At 44.9% G+C, this 25,109-nt stretch overlaps 1 protein-coding gene across 3 annotated transcripts in view; it reads right to left on the bottom strand.

Moving 5' to 3' along the window:
* Positions 1–25,109, bottom strand: part of KLF12 (Kruppel like factor 12) — a 236,330-nt gene that overhangs the window by 12,466 nt on the left and 198,755 nt on the right. For all 3 annotated transcript variants that reach the window (XM_033147970.1, XM_033147972.1, XM_033147971.1), the window contains one exon: positions 11,561–11,718. In XM_033147970.1, the coding sequence (XP_033003861.1) occupies positions 11,561–11,718 (158 nt within the window). The remainder of the gene's footprint in view (positions 1–11,560; positions 11,719–25,109) is intronic.

The raw sequence follows: 25,109 nt of genomic DNA, 5'->3' as shown, positions 1-25,109 counted from the left end.
TAAACATACCCAGCTCCCTAAGCCGTTCCTCCCTAAGCCAGTTTGGTGTAGTGGTTAAGAGCAGCAGACTCGTAATCTGGGGAACCGGGTTCGTGTCTGCACTCCTCCACATGCAGCTGCTGGGTGACCTTGGGCTAGTCACACTTCTCTGAAGTCTCTCAGCCCCACTCACCTCACAGAGTGTTTGTTGTGGGGGAGGAAGGGAAAGGAGAATGTTAGCCGCTTTGAGACTCCTTCGGGTAGTGAAAAGCGGGATATCAAATCCAAACTCTTCTTCTTCTTCTTCTTCTTCTTCATAAGGCATCGTTTCCAGGCCTTTGACCATTTCGGTTGCCCAAAATGTGGACCTGTGCTCTGGCCCTCCTCATGCTGTTGGGACTGTCATCTCTCAGTCTTTGACCATAGCCCATGCTGGCTGGGATTGATAGGAGTTGGAATCTTAACAACACCCCTGAGCTCTTGAATGGCAAAACACTGGCCATTATCTAGAAGCACTAAATTGTGGCTTCACAAAAAATAAGATTCCCAGTTATCATGTCTCAAGGTCACTGCTGCCTGGTATTCTCTAAGTCTTAACTTTCAGAAACTAAACATGACTATGTCCATTTAGTGTGGCATTGCCTTAGGCCAACAAATTTGACAATTAGAAGCCCATTTTACCTATTCTGAACAAGCAAGCAAGCTAATAAGCACCTCAAGTTCTTGGTCACCAATTCCTTATTTGCCACTCTGGGTGCTATGTGAGCAGAAGATCACAACAGTAACAACAGCTCAGTCAGTAGAACACAAGATTCTTAATCTCAGGGCTGTGGGTTCGAACCCAACGTTGGGCAAAAGATTCCTGCATTGCAAGGGGTTGGACTAGATGACCCTCACGGTCCCGTCCAACTCTGCAGATTCTATTATTCCAGAGCCTAGTCTTTTTGTATTATGCGCTCTATCCTAATATCCTTGAGGTTTTTATTTTACAATCAAGCGGCATATAATGTTTTGCTTTTTAAAAAATTAACAAACGTACAAAAATCCTTTAACACCGCAGCGATCCATTCGCTGACGGCAAAATCAGGTAACAAAAATGAGAGCTGAAGGAAAGGATTCATTTATCTATACCGCAAGGCAGAACTGGCCCAGGTTATTTGCTTCTGGAAGAAGAAATTCTAAGTGGTTTTAGTTTTAGAAAATAGGAAATAAATGTCAAAACTGCTACTCTTTACTGGCAAATCAGTTTGCTCTCTGAGGCAGTTGCTTCACTGTGTCTCACGAGAGAGATAGCCCTGAAGAGCCCAAACACAGTAGCTTCTAGTGGTTTCCGTAGTGAAATTGGAAATACACACAGAAAGATAAAGCTACACTTGAAATACTTTTAGTATTGGCATTTCAACCTTAAAGAAGTAAGGAGTTTGGGCTGATGACGTAACCTTTCAGTCTGGCAAGGTTGTTGTGGGACAAATTGTTGTCGCCTGTGGCATAAATGAACGTGGAGAATTTGCCGTAAAGAAAGCCAGAGAGTCTACAGAATGGAGACCAACCCCGAAAGGATTAGATGGAGAGAATGACTCGTCTCCATTCTGTCAAATGAAGGGATTACTCTAGGCAAGTAAATTTCTATCAGGTAGAGCAGACAAATAGTATTAAACCATTCTTAACAAAACAAAAGGCACTGAATGGTGCTTAAAGGTCACAGAACAAGTCGAACTTATTTTTCATGTCTCCAGTCATGGGTCTTACCTGTGCTTCCAACTACTGAAAGGAGGAAAAAAAATATGAACAAAGACTAATGACAGGTGCCATTTCTTATTCAAATAAATATCTGGTGGAGCCTGAGGAATGCAGAGTTTAAACAGGCTCAGACTAAACAAAACACAAAAGTTGTCTGCCATCCTCTCTTCTGCAGGTGCCTCAGATTTATTAAAAAGGAAAATACCTTGGACCACAGGATGCCCTGGAACAAGGCTGGATTTCTGGCATCTTTAGCAATGCCTCCATGTGCAGATCAGCAGCCCGAAAGTCTAGTGAGAGAGGCTTCTCTATAGCTCAGCATCAAGGCATTTTCTTTCAGACACGATCGTGATCTGTCGAGGCTGCGTATTGCACCCTCAGTTTTCCTGATGTTGGTGTCACAGAGTGACCAAGAGTGTGAGCTATAAGCTGATCAGCAACAAACGCACAAGCTGGCCTTATGCTCTCTGCCTGCGCTTTGCTCTGAAATGTGGGGACAACACCACTAGGCCTCCTTTGCAGGACTGTCAACAGGATTAATTAAATAATGTGCCTGAAGTGCTCTGCAAATTTGAAGTGTGCATCACATCTGAACTGGGCTGATAGCTGCTAAGAGCTGGACTGTTGATAGGTCCCCTTCATTATATTTGTTGTTGTTGTTCAGTCATTCAGTCGTGTCCGACTCTTCGTGACCCCATGGACCAGAGCACGCCAGGCACACCTATCCTTCACTGCCTCTCGCAGTTTGGCCAAACTCATGTTAGTAGCTTCGAGAACACTGTCCAACCATCTCATCCTCTGTCGTCCCCTTCTCCTTGTGCCCTCCATCTTTCCCAACATCAGGGTCTTTTCTAGGGAGTCTTCTCTTCTCATGAGGTGGCCAAAGTACTGGAGCCTCAACTTCAGGATCTGTCCTTCTAGTGAGCACTCAGGGCTGATTTCTTTAAGAATGGATAAGTTTGATTTTCCTGCAGTCCATGGGACTCTCAAGAGTCTCCTCCAGCACCATAATTCAAATGCATTAAGGAGGCTCAAAGCACTTCCTTTTAATCACAGGCCACGTACTCCGAATTATAACATTATGAACGCTTCAACTCCAACCCTGATATCGTGTGGACACACAAGACCTTAGACCCAGCTCCATAACTTCTGTTGCAAGGCTACTGAGACTGCAAGCTCTCTGGGGCATAGAATCATATTTTGTCACTATTACACTGCAATGTGACGAGACACTAAATAAACAGAAAGCTACCATTAAAGAACGTATTAGTGTAAGCCAGTGTTAGAAAAGGAGAAATGAAAGCAAGGAGCTGGATGGCACCTTAAACCTAGGCACAACAATGGAATGCCTAGGCACTCTCTTTTATAACAAGAATAAAAAGCTGAAAACGAATGATCTGCAGCTAAAATGTTATGTTCATTTCCCACATGGTCTAGTCCTTCCCCTGCCCACCCACCCCCCAATATTCTTAAGAGTGTCTCTTCTCCAGTCTTCAGAGAGTAGCTGGAAGTGAGGAGGCAGAAAAAGGTCCTCCTTTCCTTCCACTCTGTAGTTTTAATCTGAAGTCTTAGGCGCAGTACTTAGGCCCAGTGCTCAGAAACTGCTCGAGCTAATGAAATTCCCTGTCTCAAAATGTGCCTAGAAGTTTCAAACACTGGTGTAAGCGTAGAGTCATGCATAGTCATCCTTCCCATGCTGTATTTCAAACTGGTGGGAACACAAATGTGTCATGATTGAAGTTGTGGAAGATACCATTGACTGAACCCATTGAAATAAATGACTATGACAAACTCAGAGCCTTTAATTTCAGTGAGTAAAAATTATTTTGCTACAACTCTTAGTCATAAGCCCCTTCCCCCCCAAGCAGTCAAGGTTGTAAGGAATTCAAGGGCAGGCTTGCAAATAGCTACTTGCCTGCCGTGGTAAATAAGAATCCTCTCCAGGTGAATGGACAGGAAAGTTCAAGTCAGAAGACTGGGATCTTTTATTCATTTTTAATCTGTTGATATACCACAAATGACTAACGCACATAGGTATTGATAGGTGGGCTAGAGAAAGGCTTGTGGGCTAGCAAGTTTTGGACAACTTTTTGGAAAACAATGTACATTTTTTTTCTTGTATGGCAACCAGTCCCTTTTGCCTATGGAAAAATGGTCTAGTAAGACAGCAGGCCATAATTAGCATGAAGAAGTTGTTTCGTATGAAACTGCCACATAGCAGGCACTATGGTTTTTTAAACTATACATGTAGAGAGGCAGACTTGAACAACGGGTGCATATTTTGTGTATGAGTATCCAGTGTTTTTAAATAAAAACCTGCCCTCTGATTTTCACAGATTACTCATTAGCTGTTAGCAATTAGTAGAATCCATGCTGACAAATCACAGGTGATACGGCCTGGGTTAGTTTCTCCCTTGAAATAAGACCACACAAATTTATTCATAACCCTGTAATAATTTACATTACACATGATATTTCTCGGCTGCTTTAGATGGTTGTGTGTGGGAGGCGGGGAATCAGAATTTAATACCTTGCATGTGTGACTCAGAATTCCTAGCTTCTGGTACGGCCATACTTGGGTTTCCAAGGAGCAGTTTATTATTAGAGTTTGCCCTCTAGCGGATTTGATGCTCACACAAAGATTTTTGACCGTAACCCAAGCTGAAATGCCAGTGGAAGGCACGAATCGCTGCAAAGCATCTGCACTGTTGCAGATGCTTCCAACTCTCCCCAAACATGTCTGAATCACCAGCAGAAAAGGCATAGCTGTCAAGTCTCCCCTTTTTTTTGCGGGAAACTCCCTTATTCCAAGCCGTTTCCCGCAGCTATCCCTTATTGTTGATATCCCTTAAATTTCCCTTATTTCCGGGAAGGAGAGTTGGAGAGTTCTCAGCCCTGCCTGCCTTCCTGCCTACCTCACAGGACTGTTGTGGGGATTAAATGAGGACTAGGACCAGGGAGCTCCTTGGAGAAAAAGGTGGAATATAAATACCTAATAACAAACAGACAGACAGACAGATATATAAAGAAGAAGATAAAATAGACAAATGTTTCTCGGCAACAGGTGCTAAGATTAAGCATTACTGCCCCTAACTGGAGGCAGAGCAGAGCCAACCTGGCCAGAAGCCATCAGTGGTCCTCTCCTCCTGCATGAATTTGCCTAATCCTTTTCTAAAGTTGGTGGCCATCACTGCTCCCTGTGGCAGGGAGTTCCAGAGGTTAACCGTGTGCTGCGTGAATAAGTGCTTTCTTTTCTCTGCCCTGATTTCTCTTTCCTGGGAGCTCTTTCCTGGTGTAAATTAATTTGTAGCCTGGGGGGGGGATTACTGCGGCGTGGACTGTCCCTGAGAAGTGTAGACTGTCCCCAGGACAGGTGAGGGTGCTGATCCCTTATTTTCAAATCCGAAACTTGACAGCTATGATAAAAGGTTGAACCAGCTCAATGAAGTGGTTTACCTTTCTTTTGCTGATACAGCAGTGCTGTGTTTTAACCCAGGAGATCACACAGTTACTTCACACGCAGGCGGAAAAGATTTTAGGAGAAGTACATACCATGTCAGTCCCGCCCATGCTATTTCTTGGCTTCAAATGCTATCGGAATGGGCTGGATGGAGTGAAAGCAACAAGCACAGATCTCCTGTAGCGTCTGACCCACAGGATTCTAGGCATCCAAGCTACGTCCTTCCTGCTTGACATCTACTTTTCTACGGTCAATGAATGTTTTGGATTTAAGAGCACAGGAAGATGCTTTCATCGAATCATAGAACTGAAGAGTTGAAAAGGACCGTGAGGGTCATCTAGTGCAACCCTTTACTATGCAAGAATCTTTCATCCAACGTGGGGGTCGAACCCACGGCCCTGAGATTAATAGTTTCGTGCTCTATCGACTGAGCTATCACAGCACAGTCCATCCCAACCCAATACTATCTACCATGACTGACACTGGCTCTCTGGGGTCTCAGGCAGAGTTCTTTCCTACCTGAACCTTTTCTGTATGTGTATAGCAACTTGAAAGGACGCAGGTGGCACTGTGGTCTAAACCACAGAGCCTAGGCCTAGGGCTTGCCGATCAGAAGGTCGGCGGTTCGAATCCCTGCCACGGGGTGAGCTCCCGTTGTTCGGTCCCTGCTCCTGCCAACCTAGCAGTTTGAAAGCACATCAAAGTGCAAGTAGATAAATAGGTACCGCTCCGGCGGGAAGGTAAATGGTGTTTCCGTGCGGTGCTCTGGTTCGCCAGAAGTGGCTTAGTCATGCTGGCCACATGACCTGGAAGCTGTCTGTGGACAAACACCGGCTCCCTCAGCCTATAGAGCGAGATGAGCGCGCAACCCCAGAGTCGTCCGCGACTGGACCTAACGGTCAGGGGTACCTTTACCTTTACCTATAGCAACTTGAACCAGGATCTCTAAATCCTGATCCCTCAGATATGGTCAGCTTCTCAGGAAAATTATGAATTCCAGGCATATGAAACCATTTAGCAATTTCTACGCAATTCTGCTTACTTAAGTATTTTGCAAGAATGCCTAATGGTGCATTTGCACTGCATGAAAAGGTAAAATTATGCAACAACAAGTTTCTGTGATCTGGTTTTTTTCCCCTCTTGAAGCCTGCTTATCCTTGCGTGCAGGGCTGTCATAATTCATTTATACATAGCCAATATCATACACTAATTACCCCAGGGCCATACATAAATAGTTGACTCACTTTGCTCTGGGCAAAAAAGCAAAGGCTCAGATATAAATGCAAGATGAGATTAGCTTGTAAAGTATGTTCACATTCAACACCGCATGAGGCTTTGCAAACTTCCCAAAAGGTGCACGAAAGCAATGTAGTTACGTTTTGTGGTTGTTGTTTTTTTGCGGTTTGAACTATGGGATTAATAGATTGTGTAAGACTCGCACAACTCGGTCTTTGATCCACCAATTCTGCCAACTATGTTCATCCATGGAGGCCCATAGTAAACTTCTTGGATTGCAAAACCAGTGTGTATCAGACACTCGGAAAGCCACAATACATAGGAACATAGGAAGCTGCCTGATAAAAAATCAAACCACTGGTGCATTTGGGTCAGTAGGTGTCTAGGGTTTTCAGACAGGAATCTTCCCAAGGCATACAAGGAGATGCTCAGGATTAAACCTGGGACCTTCTGCATGCAAACCAATGCACTCTATCTAGCACTAAGTTTTAGCCTTTTGCACTCTACAGGGATGGTGGGCTGCCTTTGGTTTTGTAACTCACCAGTTCTGTAGACTTGCCTTATGCGGTCATTTACTCAGCTCAGTCTTTCATCTATTATATTACTGCATATTACGATAAAAAACCCAAACAAAAGCAATATAGAATCCTTATTGTGCTCCCCACTTTGTTGTTGTTGTTGTTCAGTCGTTCAGTCGTGTCCGACTCTTCGTGACCCCATGGACCAGAGCATGCCAGGCACCCCTATCCTTCACTGCCTCCCACAGTTTGGCCAAACTCATGCTAGTCGCTTCGAGAACACTGTCCAACCATCTCATCCTCTGTCGTCCCCTTCTCCTTGTGCCCTCCATCTTTCCCAACATCAGGGTCTTTTCTAGGGAGTCTTCTCTTCTCATGAGGTGGCCAAAGTACTGGAGCCTCAACTTCAGGATCTGTCCTTCTAGTGAGCACTCAGGGCTGATTTCTTTAAGAATGGATAGGTTTGATCTTCTTGCAGTCCATTGGACTCTCAAGAGTCTCCTCCAGCACCATAATTCAAAAGCATCAATTCTTCGGCGATCAGCCTTCTTGATGGTCCAGCTCTCACTTCCGGACATTACTACTGGGAAAACCATAGCTTTAACTATACGGACCTTTGTCGGCAAGGTGAAGTCTTTGCTTTTTAAGATGCTGTCTAGGTTTGCTCCCCACTTACTGGTGCCTTAATGAGGGTGGTCCCCCCCCAAACTAGTACTTTTGTTTAGGGATAGTGAAGTCAAAAGACATTTAGCACCGAAAACACATCTAATCCAAGTGTTGCTAAACAGCTGTTTAGGTATGAGCAGCCCGACATCCAAGCAGATTTCCTTGGGACTAATTCCCACTGATTTTAACAGAACAGCTTATTTTCCAGTTTATTGGGTTTGGAATTGCCGCCTGCGAGTAAAATTTACAAGCTCAGGTGATTAAAACAATCAGAGACACCCTGTGATTTTTTTTTTTTAAATTTTTCTTCCAGGAGGGGCTTTCCAGCGAGCTCTTCCGTACGGTGGGTTTAATTAAGGCAAAGTTGTGCTGCGAACGCTGCAGTGTGTTCCAACTGCTAAATGCAAAAGCCCATGGCAAATGCATATATTAAGCCAGACACAAAATTACACTCCTCCAAAGGCAATCTGAATTGCAGTACTTAACATCAGTCAGCATCTGGCTCCAAAGGAGAACAGAAGTTATGAAAAGGGTTTGGTTCCTGCGCTCTGATGTGCAACCGTTAGAAGCCACAGGGCTAACCACCAGTTACTTCATGTTCCCCCAAACCCTGGTGTGGCCACGGGGAGTTCATAACCTCTCTCTGGTTTTGCAAGTCGGGTGTGGCAAACCACCACGGAGAGATGCTGGGAGCATGAACCCCTTCTTGGCTGTGTGCCTTCTGCCCTCAGTTTCCAAGGTCTGTTCCAAGTGGCCTTGGGGTTCCTGGGAAGCTTTGTTGTGGGTGAACGGGGGCAACCTCCGCTGCAAGGCAGTTTACCCACCACTTACCAACCCTCCCCTGAGTGTGCAGCCACAGGGCAATGCCGGGTGTGGTCTAAAGGTTCACTCTCAGTTCAGGCACAGCTAACCCAGAAGCCCAAGAGGCTGTGACCTGCCTGAACTAAGAGGGCGGTTCCACAGGAACCTCTGCAACACACCGGGGAGGGGTCTGTGGCAAAGGGGTTTCTCCTCAGCAGGCAAGAGAACGCTCTTGGGATCCCTGAGGCCAAAATGCCCAACTGGGAAAGGAGAAGCGTTGGTTAAAGAGGCGTTCAGAACAAAGGACACAGGTGTCCGGGAGAGGAACTCCTTTGAGCATTTGCTTGCTAGAGCTTGGTGTGCACACACCAGCCCCCTTCAGTTGGTACTTACCGTGTTTCTCCTAAAATAACAGTTACAGGTGGGTAGCCGTGTTGGTCTGCCATAGTCGAAACAAAATAAAAAATTCTTTCCAGTAGCACCTTAGAGACCAACTGAGTTTGTTCTTGGTATGAGCTTTCGTGTGCATGCACACTTCTTCAGATACACCCTACGCCAAAGGATAAATGGACACAAATCTGATATCAGGAATCACAAGACAGAGAAACCAGTAGGAGAACACTTCAATCTCCCAGGACATTCTATAAACGATCTCAAAGTAGCTGTCTTAATACAAAGAAATTTCAGAAATAGACTGGAAAGAGAAGTGGCTGAATCGCAACTAATCACCAAACTTAAAACCATGGAGAAACCTGGTCTGAACAAAGACATTGGATTCTTATCCCATTATGCATGACAAAGCGATCTTTAGCCATCTCACCCCTTGCCTTTCCCTGCTAGACTAATTGCAGCCGTTAAGAGTCGTCAACAGGTTTTCCACACCTATCAGCTGATCACCCATTCCCACCACCCTTCTGAGTAATACCCCTCCCCACTCTCTCACTATATATAAGGGTCTGGTGACTTCTGTTTCAGTGTATCTGAAGAAGTGTGCATACACACGAAAGCTCATACCAAGAACAAACTCAGTTGGTCTCTAAGGTGCTACTGGAAAGAATTTTTTATTTTGTTTCTCCTAAAATAAGACACTGTCTTATATTATTTTCCCCCCTCAACAAAACACAGTATGGCTTATTTTCAGGGGATGTCTTATTTTAACCGTGTCGCATCGGCACGCTGCATACCCACGCCTTTCCAGGCTGTTTTAATGGGAGGTGCCGCGTCATTGTGGCATATTTTCAGGGTATGGCTTATTTTCTGGGAACGGCTTATATTTCGCAAACGCATAGAAATCCTGCTATGGCTTATTTTATGGCTATGTCTTATTTTAGGAGAAACACGGTATGTGAAGAGGGCTATGGGTTCAAACGGAAGCATCGCTGCCTCCAACATTCATGTGTTGAGCACTGATGTCGAGGTCAGGCCAAGCAGCATACCCCTGCTTCTCTTTCATTGCTTAGACTCCCTTTGCGTAAGGGGCTTCTATTTTGACAGTAACTTTAATCAGTTACTGATTAATCCTGATATTTTTTTCTTTCTTTCCCCTACCCAGCTCCATACATATTCTCCTCTTGTTTTGCTCAGATGGAAGTTCAGGACTTTTATCCAGGTCCTCTGAAGGTGGCGAGACAAAACATTTGCTTCATTACAGGTAGCGATGGATTAATCTGCCAGTTCCTGTTTCTTCTTTTTCCAGTTCTCCCTATTTCCACCCCAGTTTTCAGTTTTTAAAGAAAGGAAAAGTTGTACACATTTTCCTTAACATAATGCATTTTTGTACATTATTTTCACCAATACAAGCATATTTGTGTGCATTTTCCCCAAATATATGCCTTTTATTTTGTATGTTTTTCGTTGTGCTTGGAGAACTACATTGCAAAACTTTGAGAACTACAAATTTTGAAGGATGGCTTCATTTCAGATCACATACTGGTTTAGGAAATGTGAATCAAGTAGGTTCACATTAAAATGAAAACTGAATTAATTCCTCCCCCATTCACAGTTACACCCTTCCTTCTCTTCCCAAATTATCTAAAGCAGGCTTCCTCAACCTCGGCCCTCCAGTTGTTTTTGGCCTACAACTCCCATGATCCCTAGCTAGCAGGGCCAGTGGTCAGGGATGATGGGGATTGTAGTCTCAAAACATCTGGAGGGCCGAGATTGAGGAAGCCTGATCTAAAGAGAAACAGATGAATTTCTTTGGCATCAGCTGAACATCCAGTAAATTAAGTCAAACTGAACACTGGGAATGGTGAGCAGACCCAGTGAAGCTAATGGGCAAGACTAACTTAGAAGGGTTTGGATTTGATATCCCGCTTTATCACTACCCGAAGGAGTCTCCAAGCGGCTAACATCCTCCTTTCCCTTCCTCCCCCCCAACAAACACTCTGGGAGGTGAGTGGAGCTGAGAGACTTCAGAGAAGTGTGACTAGCCCAAGGTCACCCAGCAGCTGCATGTGGAGGAGTGGAGACACGAACCCGGTTCACCAGATTACGAGACTACCGCTCTTAACCACTACACCACACTGGCTCTTAGATTAACTACTTGCAAGGGGTCTACTCTGAGTAGGACTTAGTTGAATACAACCCTGGGTGTAGATCATGGTCATAGGCTTTGAACATGAGACAATGGCATCACCATCATCAAGTTTCAAAGCAGGAGTGCCAGCTTGAGTAAAGTATTGGGGGAAGGAAGGCAGTTAAGCTCCCCCCACCCTGCATAATCACATGACACGGTGCATGCAGACCATTTGAATAGTAATGCCCACCAACCTTTTTTGGGGGGGAGGGGCTCAAATATTTTATTGGCAGGGCCAAAGACCCCTCAGCTTCTAGGAGTTGGCTCCTACGTGCCAAAGCTTGGCATTCCAAAACTGGGCAAAAATACTAGTTCTGATTTTTCAGAGTTTGGCCTTAACTGAGAAAGAACAGGTGTGCCCACATGGAAGGAAAACCTCCGATTCTAAAAATCACATGATGCTGGGAAGCTTCATAACCCCCAAGGCTATGTGTTGAAAATAATTACTGTTTATTACACAGTGGTGAAAGCTCATTAATGTTTACTGTGCATTTTCATCATGTCAAAAAATAGAACGTGCGTTCTGAGAGACACTGCCGCTACCACTGTCCACACAGCGGAAACCTTTGGCAAAGCCCTTACCTGTGTGCGTCCTCCGGTGAGCCTTCAGGTGGGAGCTTTTCGTGTACACCTTGTTGCACCCTTCAAAATCACATCTGTGGATGCGGCGCTTTCTAGAGTCGGGCGATTCGGACCTTCTCTGGCGCCTTGTGCTCTCAATACTAAACGGCGAAATTGAACTGCGAGGCAGAAAGAAAAGCAGCAGGTTAATGGCCGCCTGTGTCCTTTGCTGCAAATAATGGCAGGATGCGAGAGCTTTCGCTCTTTAATTGAAAATCACAGGGAGGTGGGTTGGAATTATCTCCGAAACGTTGATAGTTCAAGACCGGTTTCAAAACACAACCTTTCTTTCCTTACCCTATCTCTGTTCGTAAAGTTCAACGAGATAGGACACTTGTTTCGGTGTGGCTAGAAACTCCCTTTTCCCACAGAAGCCTTGCACAACATGTCACCCATGGAATCAAGCTTAGTGTACCAGCTTAGTGTACCATCCCTGACCTGTTTCTGCTATCTACCTGGGACTGCAAAAACAGGGGTAGGAAGGGTATCACATTGGCTGGTGAACTGGCATTCTCGGTAGTGGCACCCGTCCTGTGGAACGCCCTCCCATCAGAGGTCAAAGAGATAAGCAACTACCCGGTACTTGACATTCAGAAAATACCTGAAGGCAGCCCTGTTTAGGGAAGTTTTTAATCTGTGACATTTTAATGTATTTTAATATTTTTGGAAGCCACCCAGAGTGGCTGGGGGGACCCAGCCAGATGGGCGGGGTACAAATAATAATAATAATAATGATAATAATAATAATAATAATAATAACTGAATTCGGCTCAACAGATCACAAGCTGCGCAGGCCTGCTCTGGAGGCTGCTCACAAGATAAACCAATGCATGAATTTCTTTTCCCCCTTCAAGCAACACCATATTTTAAAATCTGGGTGAGCATTTAATAGCCGAGATGGATGGCTAATACAAACCCCTAAGTAGTTAAGCTCAAATACTCAGGCCATTCTATTCTGAGAAAAGATGGGTAAGAAAACATCATTTTACAATTAGCTGTAGGGTTTCCCGAGATACAATATTTTATGAGTGAAAGCGACATAAGATATAAAGGAGAACCAGAGGGGGGGGGACAGCCAACTACTTAAAAGGAAATAATATCTGATACTACATGCCTGTTCATGCAAGGATCTTGTTCATGCCTAGTCATGTAAGATTCAAACAAGAACTATTTCACTAGTTCTAAGAAACTTCTCTCTCTTCTCCCTTAGTTAAGGGATTAGTAAGCGGTTGATTCATGCAAATAACAAATGAGTTTTGTTGAAATGACAAATCAGATTATACTAAAGCTAGAAGCAGAGCCGTCTTCATGTGCTCCTTCCATGCAAACACTAACCCAGGGACAGAGAACCTGTTGCCTTCTGGACTAGCTGAAATAATGTTTTAACTGAAACTGCTTTTAAAATGTCTTGAATTGTTTTGTGTCAGGGATTTGCCTTCTCCTCGCGAGGAGAGCCCGGGGGGGGGAGGTCCTACTCGTGAGGAGAGCCCGGACGGGAGTACTCCTCGCGGGGAGAGCGGGGAAAGTGATCCTGCTAGTGGGGAGGATCAGGGTAGGGAACCTCCTCGAGAGGAGGTCTTGCTCAGATACAGGGAGTCCCAGCCACTTATGTCATCTGACTCCTCTCAAAGCCCATCGCCAGAGCTCTCTCCCGCGGAAGAGGAAGAGGAGTAGTAGTAGGAGGGTGAGGGATGCTGGGCAGAGACCCAGCAACAGCAGCCAGAGGCGATCAGAGGGGGAGTTGCAGCTTCCGGCGCCAGCACAGCATCGGGGGGGCAGGGGACACAGAAGATGTCATTTCAGGGTGCCGAGGCTTTGGTGCTGGGCGGGAAACAGGAGAGGGGCACTTCCGGATTCTGCAAGTGACTGTTTTTAGCTAGCTCTGCACTGTAAATAGTTATGCACAATAAAGTAATCTTTAGTGTAAGAGGACACTGTTGTTACTCATGAGCAACACCGTGGTGTACCCTGACAGGTTGTTTTGTTTCTGAATTGTGAATGTGTTTGCCCCCCCCCCCCGGGTTTCTTCAGGCAGAAGGATCAAATGTAAATAATAAGGTAAAAAGTAAAGGTAAAGGACCCCTGGATGGGTAAGTCTAATCAAAGGTGATTATGGGGTGCGGCGCTCATCTTGCTTTCAGGCCGCAGCGGTACCTAGTTATCTACTTGCACTGGTGTGCTTTCGAACTGCTAGGTTGGCAGGAGCTGGGACAGTTGTGGGGATTCGAACCGCCGACCTTCTGATTGGCAACCCCAAGAGGCTCAGTGGTTTAGACCACAGCACCACCCGTTCCCTCCATAATAATAAATAAATTACTCTAATAAATCCCAGCCAACGTGGCCAGTGGACACAGGTAATGTGAACTGTAGCCCTACAAAATCTGGAGGGCCACAAGCCTTTCCTATCCCTGCACCAGAAGCACGAAAAAGGGGATAGGATTGGGCCCAATGACCCTGCCCAATGTTGCTGACTCCACCTGAGAGGCTTCCTCTCAGTTGGAAACACCAACAGTTCTCGTTGCATTCATCCTGTTCAGTTTTGATTGCTTTGGGGGGGGGGAGTCAATGGGTGGGATCACATCTGGATGAAATATGGCGATGTCATGGCACTGAGGGTACCCCAGCAGTTGCTCCACTTCACTGGTGGCTATTTTTTTTTTTAAATCACAGCTACCAGTTCACTGTTAACCACCTTGAATTTCTTAAGAAAAATAGGTAGGGTAAAAGTTTCAAAAAAGACAAATGAATTCCTAAATTGCCACCACTTGTTTTTATTTGCTAGGAACTAAGGGGAAAAATGAGGAAGAGGAGGAGGGACGCAAGTTTCCCAATATCCCCAGCCTTATTCTAATCAAATTTGTCAGTTTGATCAATTCATTTGTTCCTCGCATGAGTTAAAGAGTTACTAACCTTGGGGAATGCTTTCTGCTTATGAGTGATTTCTCCCCTTGGCAACTTCAGATAGCGTTACTGCATATGCTATCTGATAATTCACTTTATAGTTATTACCTCCAGCCAGAAAGGTTTTCCTTTTTTGCAGTGCTACCACACGCAGCTACTATGCGATCACTGTGTTACAGCCCCTGCTTCTCCGGCCCTTTTTCAGTGTAGCTAATGATAAATGCCATTCATATAATATTGCTAAAAGGGGGCACACAATCTAGCCGAACAGGAAGCAGCAGCCTGGGCTGCCCTTCCTTTCCCACAGTGGCTTGAATTAAACCATGGGTAGTCAAACTAAGGCCCGGGGGCCGGATCTGGCCCAATCGCCTTCTCAATCTGGCCTGCGGACGGTCCGCAAATCAGCGTGTTTTTACATGAGTAGAATGTGCCCTTTTATTTTAAATGCATCTTTGGGTTATTTGTGGGGCCTGCCTGGTGTTTTTACATGAGTAGAATGTGTGGTTTTATTTAAAATGCATCTCTGGGTTATTTGTGGGGCGCAGGAATTCGTTCATATTTTTTTTTCAAAATATAGTCCGGCCCCCCACAAGGTCTGAGGGACAGTGGACCGGCCCCCTGCTGAAAAAGTTTGCTGACCCCTGAATTAAACACAGTCCGATTATTATTCACAGTACGGAAAGGGTGAATTAGAAAGGGCTATAGAGAAGTAGTGGAGCATTTGTTGTTTGCTGCCAAAATGTTAAGTTGCAAAAATAAAGAAATAAAAGCCCAGGAGAAAAATGAGAAAGTATCAGTGGAAGAGTGATGGAGGAAGTTTGAAATATAACATCAGTAAACAAACCTGTACCTTAGCAACAAATCAGGCTGGGCCAGATCAACTCTACAAGTTAGTATATCAGAAATGTAGTAACCATTTATTCTTTACTGGGACAAACCAAGACAGAATAACTTTTATGTTCACAAGTATTAGGTTATCTAATTTTTTTAATCTTTGGTATGCAATGTGATAAATTTAACATTATTCTAATGTTAAAGGGGTCTACATAAAAGGTGATTATGTCTAGAGATCCAGTTACAGGTAGGTAGCCGTGTTGGTCTGCCATAGTCAAAATAAAATAAAATAAAAATTCCATCCAGTAGCACCTTAGAGACCAACTAAGTTTGTTCTTGGTATGAGCTTTCGTGTGCATGCACGAATGAAGAATCTGAAGGTATCTGAAGAAGTGTGCATGCCCACGAAAGCTCATACCAAGAACAAACTTAGTTGGTCTCTAAGTTGCTACTGGAAGGAATTTTTATTTTATTTTGTTTTGACTATGTCTAGAGATAAATGCTGAAGTCAACGAATAAAAAAACCATAATGTTTAGATATGAGTTGTGGAGTTGGAAGGGACCACACGGGGTCATCTAGTCCAACCCCTGCCACGCAGGACTCTTTTGCCCAACGTGGGGCTCATACCCACAACCCAGAAATGTTCTACCAACTGAACTATACCTAACAACTCAACTAGGTTCCCCAAGTCATTTGATGCCTTGGGCATAACTTGTTTCCGGACTAACATCAGAAGTATAACTCACTACGACAGTCACAACAGATGTAGATGTTTCCTCTTTGCAACACCAAGATAGCATCCTCCGCTTCCCCTTGTCCTATCAGCTGGGACTCAACTGCTTCCTAGGCTGTGGCCCCTGTGTCTGACAGCTGGGGCAGGGGTTGGTGCCACTGACATAACGTGCCAGGGAGGTTCAGCAGTAAAACTGCTAGCACACTTGCAAAAGCTAAGCAGGGTCCGGTATGGTTTCAAATTGGACGGGGGACTATGTGTTGAGATTTCTGCACTGCAAGGGGTTTGGACCCTTTGGGATCTCTTCCAACTCTATGATTCTATGAACTGCAGTGTCTCCCTCCATAATGATGTCACCGCCCCTACCCTGGCTGGGGGATGGATCAATGCTATGTTCTTAATCAGAACTGTAAATCCATTCAACATGGTGGTCTTCCCACAACATGTTTAATACACCCCTTAGCCCTTCTAATGGCATACTAGTGTGCCTGGTCACACCATTTTGGCTTTGCCACCCTAAACGAATAAATGGCTTTCAAGCAAAACTGAAGATGTGCATTTAGCCGCTAGGTGGAGTGAGAGATCTTCAAAACGAGCAACCCAACAGTGGCTTCAAACAGACTGACAGTGTTATCTTTCCCTTTCTGTCAAAGATAAGCTGGTTCATGGAAAGCAAGGTTCCCCAGTCCTCTCCTCCCCATGGCAGTTACCTGCAACCCCCCAAAAGCCTCCGGGGTGGGGTGGGGTCAGAAGCCCTCCCTTGAGCCAACCCTGCCACTAGGCAGTGAGATAGATGCTGTCTGTGACTCACAGCCCGTCCTGAACCCCTTGGAAAGTAAGAACATTGGAAGACCCATTGGTCCATTAAGCTCAGTATTGCCTGGTGTCATGGACTGGATGGACGCAGAAGAATGGTGGGAGGTAGCAGTTGGGGAACCTCCAGGGGAAGAAGGTGGTGGTGGGACAACAATGAGAGGGAGAAGAAGGAGAAGCCTGGGAAGAGGAGGTGCTGGAAGCTGAAGGTGTAACGGGGAGAGCTGGGCAATATATTGGTGAATTGTCTGATGCTGGTTCAGACCGCGATACCGATTTCAGACCTTTTGAGCTGTCAATACATCGTGGTGGCCGGGGAGCAACGATGTATTCCCAGCTCAGATTGCCTGCAGGCGGCAAAGGTGCAGACAGGCAGATGGAGCTTGAGAAGGTGCTCAACTGGAACTTATTGGGCCGTTGGCCTACCTGCCTCCACCCAGGCAGGCTGCCTCTTTCTCCTGGTTGGTCACTCCTGGAGTGGGTGATAATAAATGACACAGCCTTAGTTTGGAGAATTTGCAACCTTGGCTATACGTCTAGGTAAAGGGACCCCTGACCATTAGGTCCAGTCATTTCCGACTCTGGGTTTTGTGGCGCTCATCTCGCTTTACTGGCCGAGGGAGCCGGCATAAAGCTTCTGGGTCATGTGGCCAGCATGACTAAGCCGCTTCTGGCGAACCAGAGCAGCGCACGGAAACGCCGTTTACCTTCCCGCCGGAGTGGTACCTATTTATCTACTTGCACTTTGACATGCTTTCGAACTGCTAGGTGGGCAGGAGCTGGGACGGAGCAACGGGAGCTCACCCCGTCGCGGGGATTCGAACCGTCGATCTTCTGATCAGCAAGCCTTAGGCTCTGTGGTTTAACCCACAGCGCCACCCGCTGTGTTTACCACAACAAAAAATTATGTTTCTCTTCATTCTCACTGACTTCAAACTACACCCCACCCAAGGAAAAACGAGCTTTTATTTCAGTTGGAGTGACCAACAGGGAGGAAGAGGCAGTCCACCTTTGTCTGGAGTTGGGGAATCACAGGCAGAAGCATATGTCTGCAATTGCAATAACACCCTTCTCCCATAACATTGCGTTCATTGATTTTTATTCACTGAGCAATTGCACAAAGGTACAATTTCCCCCTGGTCTATGTGCCACAATAGCACAGCACTGAAATAAAAGCTCATTTTTAGGCTCAGCAGACATATAGCCAAGGTTCCAAATTCTCCAAACTAAGGCTGTGTCATTTATTATCACCCCAGGTTTGCCTCCAAGATCATAGAACCCTGGAACGACGAAGCTGGAACCCTAGACTTGGTTCGATAATTTCATGTACTGCAGTGGAGCAGGGAACAGAACCACCAAGCTGAAAAACATACCAAGGGTTAGGTAGTCAACCCTGGGCAAAGGCAGGATTTCACCACACCCAAAGCACTTCCTAATAGATGCTGCCCCCATTTCGTCTTACAGAACTCTCAAGAGCGAGTTTCTGCCAAACCTGCATCATTCCTAACAGGGTAACCACTAATGCAACTTCAGATCATAGCAGAACACACACCAGGAAGGGCTGAGAGGCAAAGGGCAAAAGGGGTGTGGCTGGTAATAAACGAAAGACCAGCTAATTGGGTAAGCTAAAGGGCAGCCTTGAAAACAGGCAACTTAACTGGTCACCTGTGGTGATTTACACCTACCTGCATGTGGCTGGACAAAGGAAATGTTGCTTTAAAAAGAGCATTTAGGCCGCAAACAACTCATAGAGAAAGGTCCCTGTTGGTTTTGTGGGCTTAAAAAAAAATCAAATCAACATTCTGCATCAAAGTAATCTAAATTTTGTGCCAAAAGTTATCATTTGGCGCCCTATTTAAATTATGCAAGCTGGACAAATGTGGACCATTTCTCTTCATTCTGGTTTGGCTATGAAAGGGAGGAGTAAAGATGTGACTGACTGATTTCAGGAGTCAAGAGAGCTGCAAGCTGTTGATTGTTTAACTTATTATTATTGATTTTCCATTGCCCGAGAGGAGAGAGTTGTGAGATTTTCTGCCCCCGGGATCCAAACAGGCTAAAATATTACACGCTTCAATTTGGCAGGTGTGTGCATGCACCATTTTTTGGTCCGCATCAGGCAACAAAATTTTTGGAGCAGCCCTGGCAGATGCAGGGGGCAGGTCTCAGCAGAATCCAAAACAACTGGCTTTTCTCTGTCTCATGATGACGATTAACCGTGCTTCGTTTGCAATGAAGGCTTAATTTACGAAGCAGCACAGGAATGATGAGTTAACTATCTTGCTCTTAATCAGGGCATAAATAATTTGCACCCTTTTTTATTACACGATGAGGGAAATATAAATAAGGCAGAGTAAATGGTTATTGGGAACCTTTCTTGGTTTCATATAAAAGCCACCTCAAAAGGACCTTGAACGCTTTGATTTACGTCTGGCAAAAAAATGTACCTGGACTCTCCTCCCACAGGAAGGCTCCTTTCAATTTCATTTGGAGCAGGTGCAGGAAGCCCTGAGGGACAATTGGGTAATAATGTCTTTTGTAGGACATTTCAAGCCACCTCTCCACTCATTTGAGATTCTGGATAATCATTGTTTAAAAAGATGTTATACTTCTGCTCATTCGTAACAGGAGCCTAAGTCTGAAAAGATGTGCCAACATTTGTACTGGGACTACTTTGGGTTGTCTGCTCCCAACCCCCCCCCCCAAGTGTCCCTATTTTCCACGGACGTCCCTGATTTAGAGAAGCCACCCCCGGTTTATGATCTGATCCCGTAATGTCCCGCTTTTCCTTAAGATGTCCCTATTTTCACTGGAGAAATGTTGGAGGGTTTGGAGTTATCCAACCCTGGGGCCGTCTGAAGGCAATTCTGTATAGGGAAGTGTTTTTTCTAAAAAAATGTTTTCTTTTTTTTATTAAAGATTTTCTTGGTTTACAAATTGTTTGTAATGTCTCTCGTATTTTTCCATAAAACATTTTTACAGATCAATTTTAGTTGTTGAGACATTGGGGAGAGAGGGGGGAAGGAAGTGGGTGGGATGGGTGGGAGGGTGGGATGGGGAGATGATGTTTCTATTTTCCTTAATATATGTAGGATTTGGTATCAGCGTCGCTTGTGTTGGTTCTCTGCTTGTGTTTCTTTGGCGGTGAGGGGTCGCGATTGGTGTAGGGTGTGGCTGTGGTGATCTTTGCTTTCCTGTGTGAGTGGGGTGGGTGGGTGTTTTGGATCAGGTTAGCCATATTGATTTGTATGCTGTCGGTAGATTTTTGTCATTGTCTTGTTGGGCTGTGTGTGCAATGAAGGGGAACCATACGGGGGTGAAGGTGTCTTCTTCTGTTTGTCCCCGTGCTATTTTTAGGTTGCTGGTTAATTTTTCTAGTAGGGCTGTTTTTATAAATGTTGGAAGCTGCCCAGAGTGGCTGGGGCAACCCAGTAAGATGTATCTGAAGAAGTGTGCATGCACACGAAAGCTCATACCAGCAACTAACTCAGTTGGTCTCTAAGGTGCTACTAGAAAGAATTTTCGATTTTGTTTTGACTATGGCAGACCAACACGGCTACCCACCTGTAACCAGTAAGATGTGTGAGGTGCAAATAGTAAAATTATCATTATGGAATGGGGCATCCCTATTTTCATCAGAGAAATGTTGGAGGGTATGAGGCTCCAGTACTTTGGCCACCTCATGAGAAGAGAAGACTCCCTAGAAAAGACCCTGATGTTGGGAAAGATGGAGGGCACAAGGAGAAGGGGACGGCAGAGGATGAGATGGTTGGGCAGTGTTCTCGAAGCGACTAGCATGAGTTTGGCCAAACTGCGGGAGGCAGTGGAGGATAGGGGTGCCTGGCGTGCTCTGGTCCATGGGGTCACGAAGAGTCAGACACGACTGAACAACTGAACAACAACATGTGCCCCAGAAGATTAAAAAATAATATTCCCTTGTACCAGATTTATATTGCTAAAGCTTCACTTCCTGGCTCTTTGACTGGCCTTTGGACTAGCCTTTGAGAGACCAAATACTCCAAACAATACTTGAGTCATATTCACCCAAGTCCAGGACCTTCTACTCACTTTTCCTTTCCTGAGTATGGAAATCTTAACCACAATTCCCCACCTTTCTTGACCTTCAGCACTAGGATACACTGGCTCACAAATCTGACTCAGCCTCCAGATCACAGCAACTGTGTTCTCTGTGAATGAACGAGCATCGATTTCTTAATGCTCAGACCGCCCACTGCATCTGAACGAGTGTCATGAAACAGCATTGAGATGGGACACTTCAGAGTGAAGTTGTGACCACAGAAGGGACTCTGAAACTTTAACTCAGCTCACAAATCTTCTGTTGCAATAAATTACCTCTGGTTGCTTTCTCCTCCTGTGGGATTCCAGATACATACAGGTGAAACTCGAAAATTTAGAGCATTGTCAAGAGAAAGATGAGACGATATGAGACTGAGCAATGCAGAAGAGCTGAAGGCCACTATTGAAGCATCCTGGTCTTCCATAACACCTCAGCAGTGCCACAGGCCGATAGCATCCATGCCATGCCACATTGAGGCAGTAATTGATGCAAAAGGGGCCCAAACCAAGTACTGAGTAAATATGCATGTTTCTACTTTTCAGAGATCCAATACTGTTCTATTTGCAATCCTTGTTTTGTTGATTTCATTTAATATTCTAATTTTCTGAGATTGTGAATTTGGGGTTTTCATCAGCTGTATGCCATAATCATCATAATTATAACAAATAAAGGCTTGACATATCTCGCTTTGCATGTCATGAGTCTATCTCATATATTAGTTTCATCTTTTAAGTTAAATTACTGAAATAAATGAACTTTTCCACGATATTCTAATTTTTTGAGTTTCACCTATATGTATGAGAATAAACACATACGTCTGGAACGTAGGAGGAATGGAGGATGGGGAGATTGTGAATTGAGAAACAAAGCAGTAGAGAAGGGGGGGAAAATAAGCACCCAACTTTCCCTTCTACTCTTTTCTGGTCCAACTTGCAGCAAGGAAGCAGGCCGATGAGGCTTCATGACACACATTCAAGAATAATGTGTAGTTAGAGCCCAAGAGGACACAGGATTCCGACCACATATTTATTTAATATATTTATACCCCACCTTTCTCCCAAGATGGGATTGCAGTCAATCCCATTAATGACTCTTATGATCAACTAATGTGTGTTTAAACACGATTAAACCCTGCCTTTGGCATCATAGGCAACTGTTATCATGAGAGTTAAAACAAAGCTGCAGCAGAAAAACTGGAATTCAGAACTTTAACACGCTCATAATTATATTCTGCCTCTCTCTTTTTGTGTGTGTGTATCACTAATGCGATAAAATTTATTTCAGGAGATTCTGTACCGCGGGTTTTGCACTTTGAAAAATTCCACTGTTGCACAGCTTTAGCTACGTTTAAGAATATAAGCTAGAGGGATATATGATATAATATTCTGCCACAGGGAAGAGAATGCAATGGAATTAAATCGTTTTCAAATCAAACTTTGCCAACGCTGCACTGCAGGGCCCATAGATTTTCTGCTCTTTGTAAGAGATAACGTGTCTCTCAGGGGACAGGAAAACACATTTACTCTTTATTCTGTATAACCTCTGGTTTCTTAATTTTCAGAATTTATTCTGGTTCTCTGTCACTGAACAGAGTTGTTGGCTTGGATCCAAAAAAACAGTGTGTGCAGTGCTTGTGCAAAGGGGCTTTCTTGATCCTCTTTTGACTACCGTTCCTTACACCCATGGAGATAAGGGAAAGCTTTCAAGAATGCCCCCACTAACTTCTGCTGGCAAATCGTGTCCTCCTTAAAAGAGGGCACGTGTTGCGGTGAGACCTGGAGACCGATCTCCTGTGTTGTGGGTGGGTAAGATTACTACATTCCCAGTAGTAATGTACGGAAGTGAGAGCTGGACCATCAAGAAGGCTGATCGCCGAAGAATTGATGCTTTTGAATTATGGTGCTGGAGGAGACTCTTGAGAGTCCCATGGACTGCAAGAAGATCAAACCTATCCATTCTTAAAGAAATCAGCCCTGAATGCTCACTGGAAGGGCAGATCCTGAAGTTGAGGCTCCAGTACTTTGGCCACCTCATGAGAAGGGAAGACTCCCTGGAAAAGACCCTGATGTTGGGAAAGATGGAGGGCACAAGGAGAAGGGGGCGACAGAGGATGAGGTGGTTGGACAGTGTTCTCGAAGCTACTAACATGAGTTTGGCCAAACTACGAGAGGCAGTGAAGGATAGGCGTGCCTGGCATGCTCTGGTCCATGGGGTCATGAAGAGTCGGACACGTCTGAACGACTGAACAACAACAAGATTGGTCAGCAACAACACCCGATTGGTAGGTCCCTCGATGTTGAGTTCAATCTGGCCAATGGGGCACAGTCCAAACAGATCAAGGGATCTATTTATTATACCCATGCACGTAACCCAAAGCTTCCTCTTTCGGCGCATGCATTCAGAACACCTGCCCACCTCTCCCTATTTTTAAGGCTTTTGCGCTTGACCTTGCTATGCTGCCGTGTGTCGTTGGCACAGGGGCACGGCAGGAATTTTCCCCACTTGGCTGATTGGCTGTTGCCATTTGGGTTTCGCCTGCCGCATAGCAAATCGTCACAACTCGTAAGGTTGCGGAAAGGCTCTGGTTCAAGTGATAGGGGTGGGAGAACGCTCTCTCCATCCCTATGTGAAGGTTATTCTGTTAAAGGAATCCAGGGAATCAAATGGTTTGGTCAACCCCTGAGAGGGGGTTGTGCCCGTGCCTGAGCCCAGGGGGACATTTGGGTGGCGGACATAGTCTGTTCCCGGCTTTCCGCCTATCCAGGTGTTCACCCTTGGCTGACCTATGCTGGTGCCCCGGATCAGTGCTACCTGCAAGGGTGCAGGGAGCTAGTCAAACCAGAGCCTATGCAACCACTCACTTTCTGTAATCAATAAAGATGTGGCCTAAATTCTGCCAAAAACCAAACTAAAATTTGAGGCAAGTGTGAGTTTATTTAGGGGGGAGTTCTCTGGGTCTGAACACACAACACCCAGGGATACTGGGACCCATGGGAAACAGTTCTCAAGGTTCCTGTTGGTGTTGGGACTTAAATAAAAAATATAGGAAATGTGCCAAAACTTTCAACTTTAGAAAATATTTTTTTTTAATAGTGTCATTTTGTTGTCTGTGCTCTGAAAACTGAAAGGGTTCTGTAGGAAAATAAAATGCTATGATGCCCATTAATGAGTAATTTTCCAACTTTACATTTAGTAATTAAAGGCAATGGGACCAGATATCCATGATTTTGTGGGCCACAGTCCACCACTGGTTGCATGAAGAGTTACCCTGAGTTGCAAGCACATATACACAGAGTTGGGAGGGGATTGTAAACAGTATTCTTAATTTGTTAATATTACTTCTTGGCTCTAGGTGGCACCAGAGCCTTAAATTTGTCTAAACTCTTTGGCCTTTGTTCTTCCTTCTTGAAGGTAATTCCACACTTCCTGCTCTCTCCACAAGAAACAGACCTCACTGACCTGCACAGGGGAGGAAAAATTACTGCAGAGCTTTTTTGCTAATAGGAACCGGACGATCCTTGCGCATAAGCAGAAAAATGCTTCAATGGGTGCAAACCTGAAGAGGGAAGGGGAAAGGAACATTCATTCCCTTTTGCTATCAGTTGACTTGTTAAGGATCACTCAGAAGAATTCTTTATCCCCCAACACATAAAGCTCTGGAGTGGGTAGACAAAGGATTAACACACAAACACACACACAAACACACACAAACACACAACAGGAGGAAACAAATAATAAACAAGGGGGTTAAGAGGATCAGTGAGGACATGGTGTTAAGATGCTGAATCCACGCTGAAATGAAACTCTACACTTTGCAGACGCTTAGAAAATGTAAAAACCCTGGAGAGGAAAACCAAGCAGACTCTCTCGCATTTGGCACAAAGGGGAAAGTTGACACATGGCACACAACCACAGGAACCCTAGTTTTACTTTGTTGGAAAGGACTGGCATATGGTAACCACAACTACTCAAAGGAATCCTGGGAATGATGGTCAAAATTTTGTGTGTGTGTGTGCAAGAGTAATTTGTAGATTTGCCCTCCTAGACTGTTCAGATAGTGGCGGAAACATGGTTGGATCAAATAGGGATGTGGGGGGGGGGGTATTGTTTTGTTTTTGTTCTAGATATTTATTTGTGCTTCTATCTTGTA

The sequence above is a fragment of the Lacerta agilis genome, chromosome 4 (assembly GCF_009819535.1).
Source record: "Lacerta agilis isolate rLacAgi1 chromosome 4, rLacAgi1.pri, whole genome shotgun sequence".
Taxonomy (NCBI): Eukaryota; Metazoa; Chordata; class Lepidosauria; order Squamata; family Lacertidae; genus Lacerta; species Lacerta agilis.
This window is presented reverse-complemented; position numbering and strand designations above follow the sequence as displayed.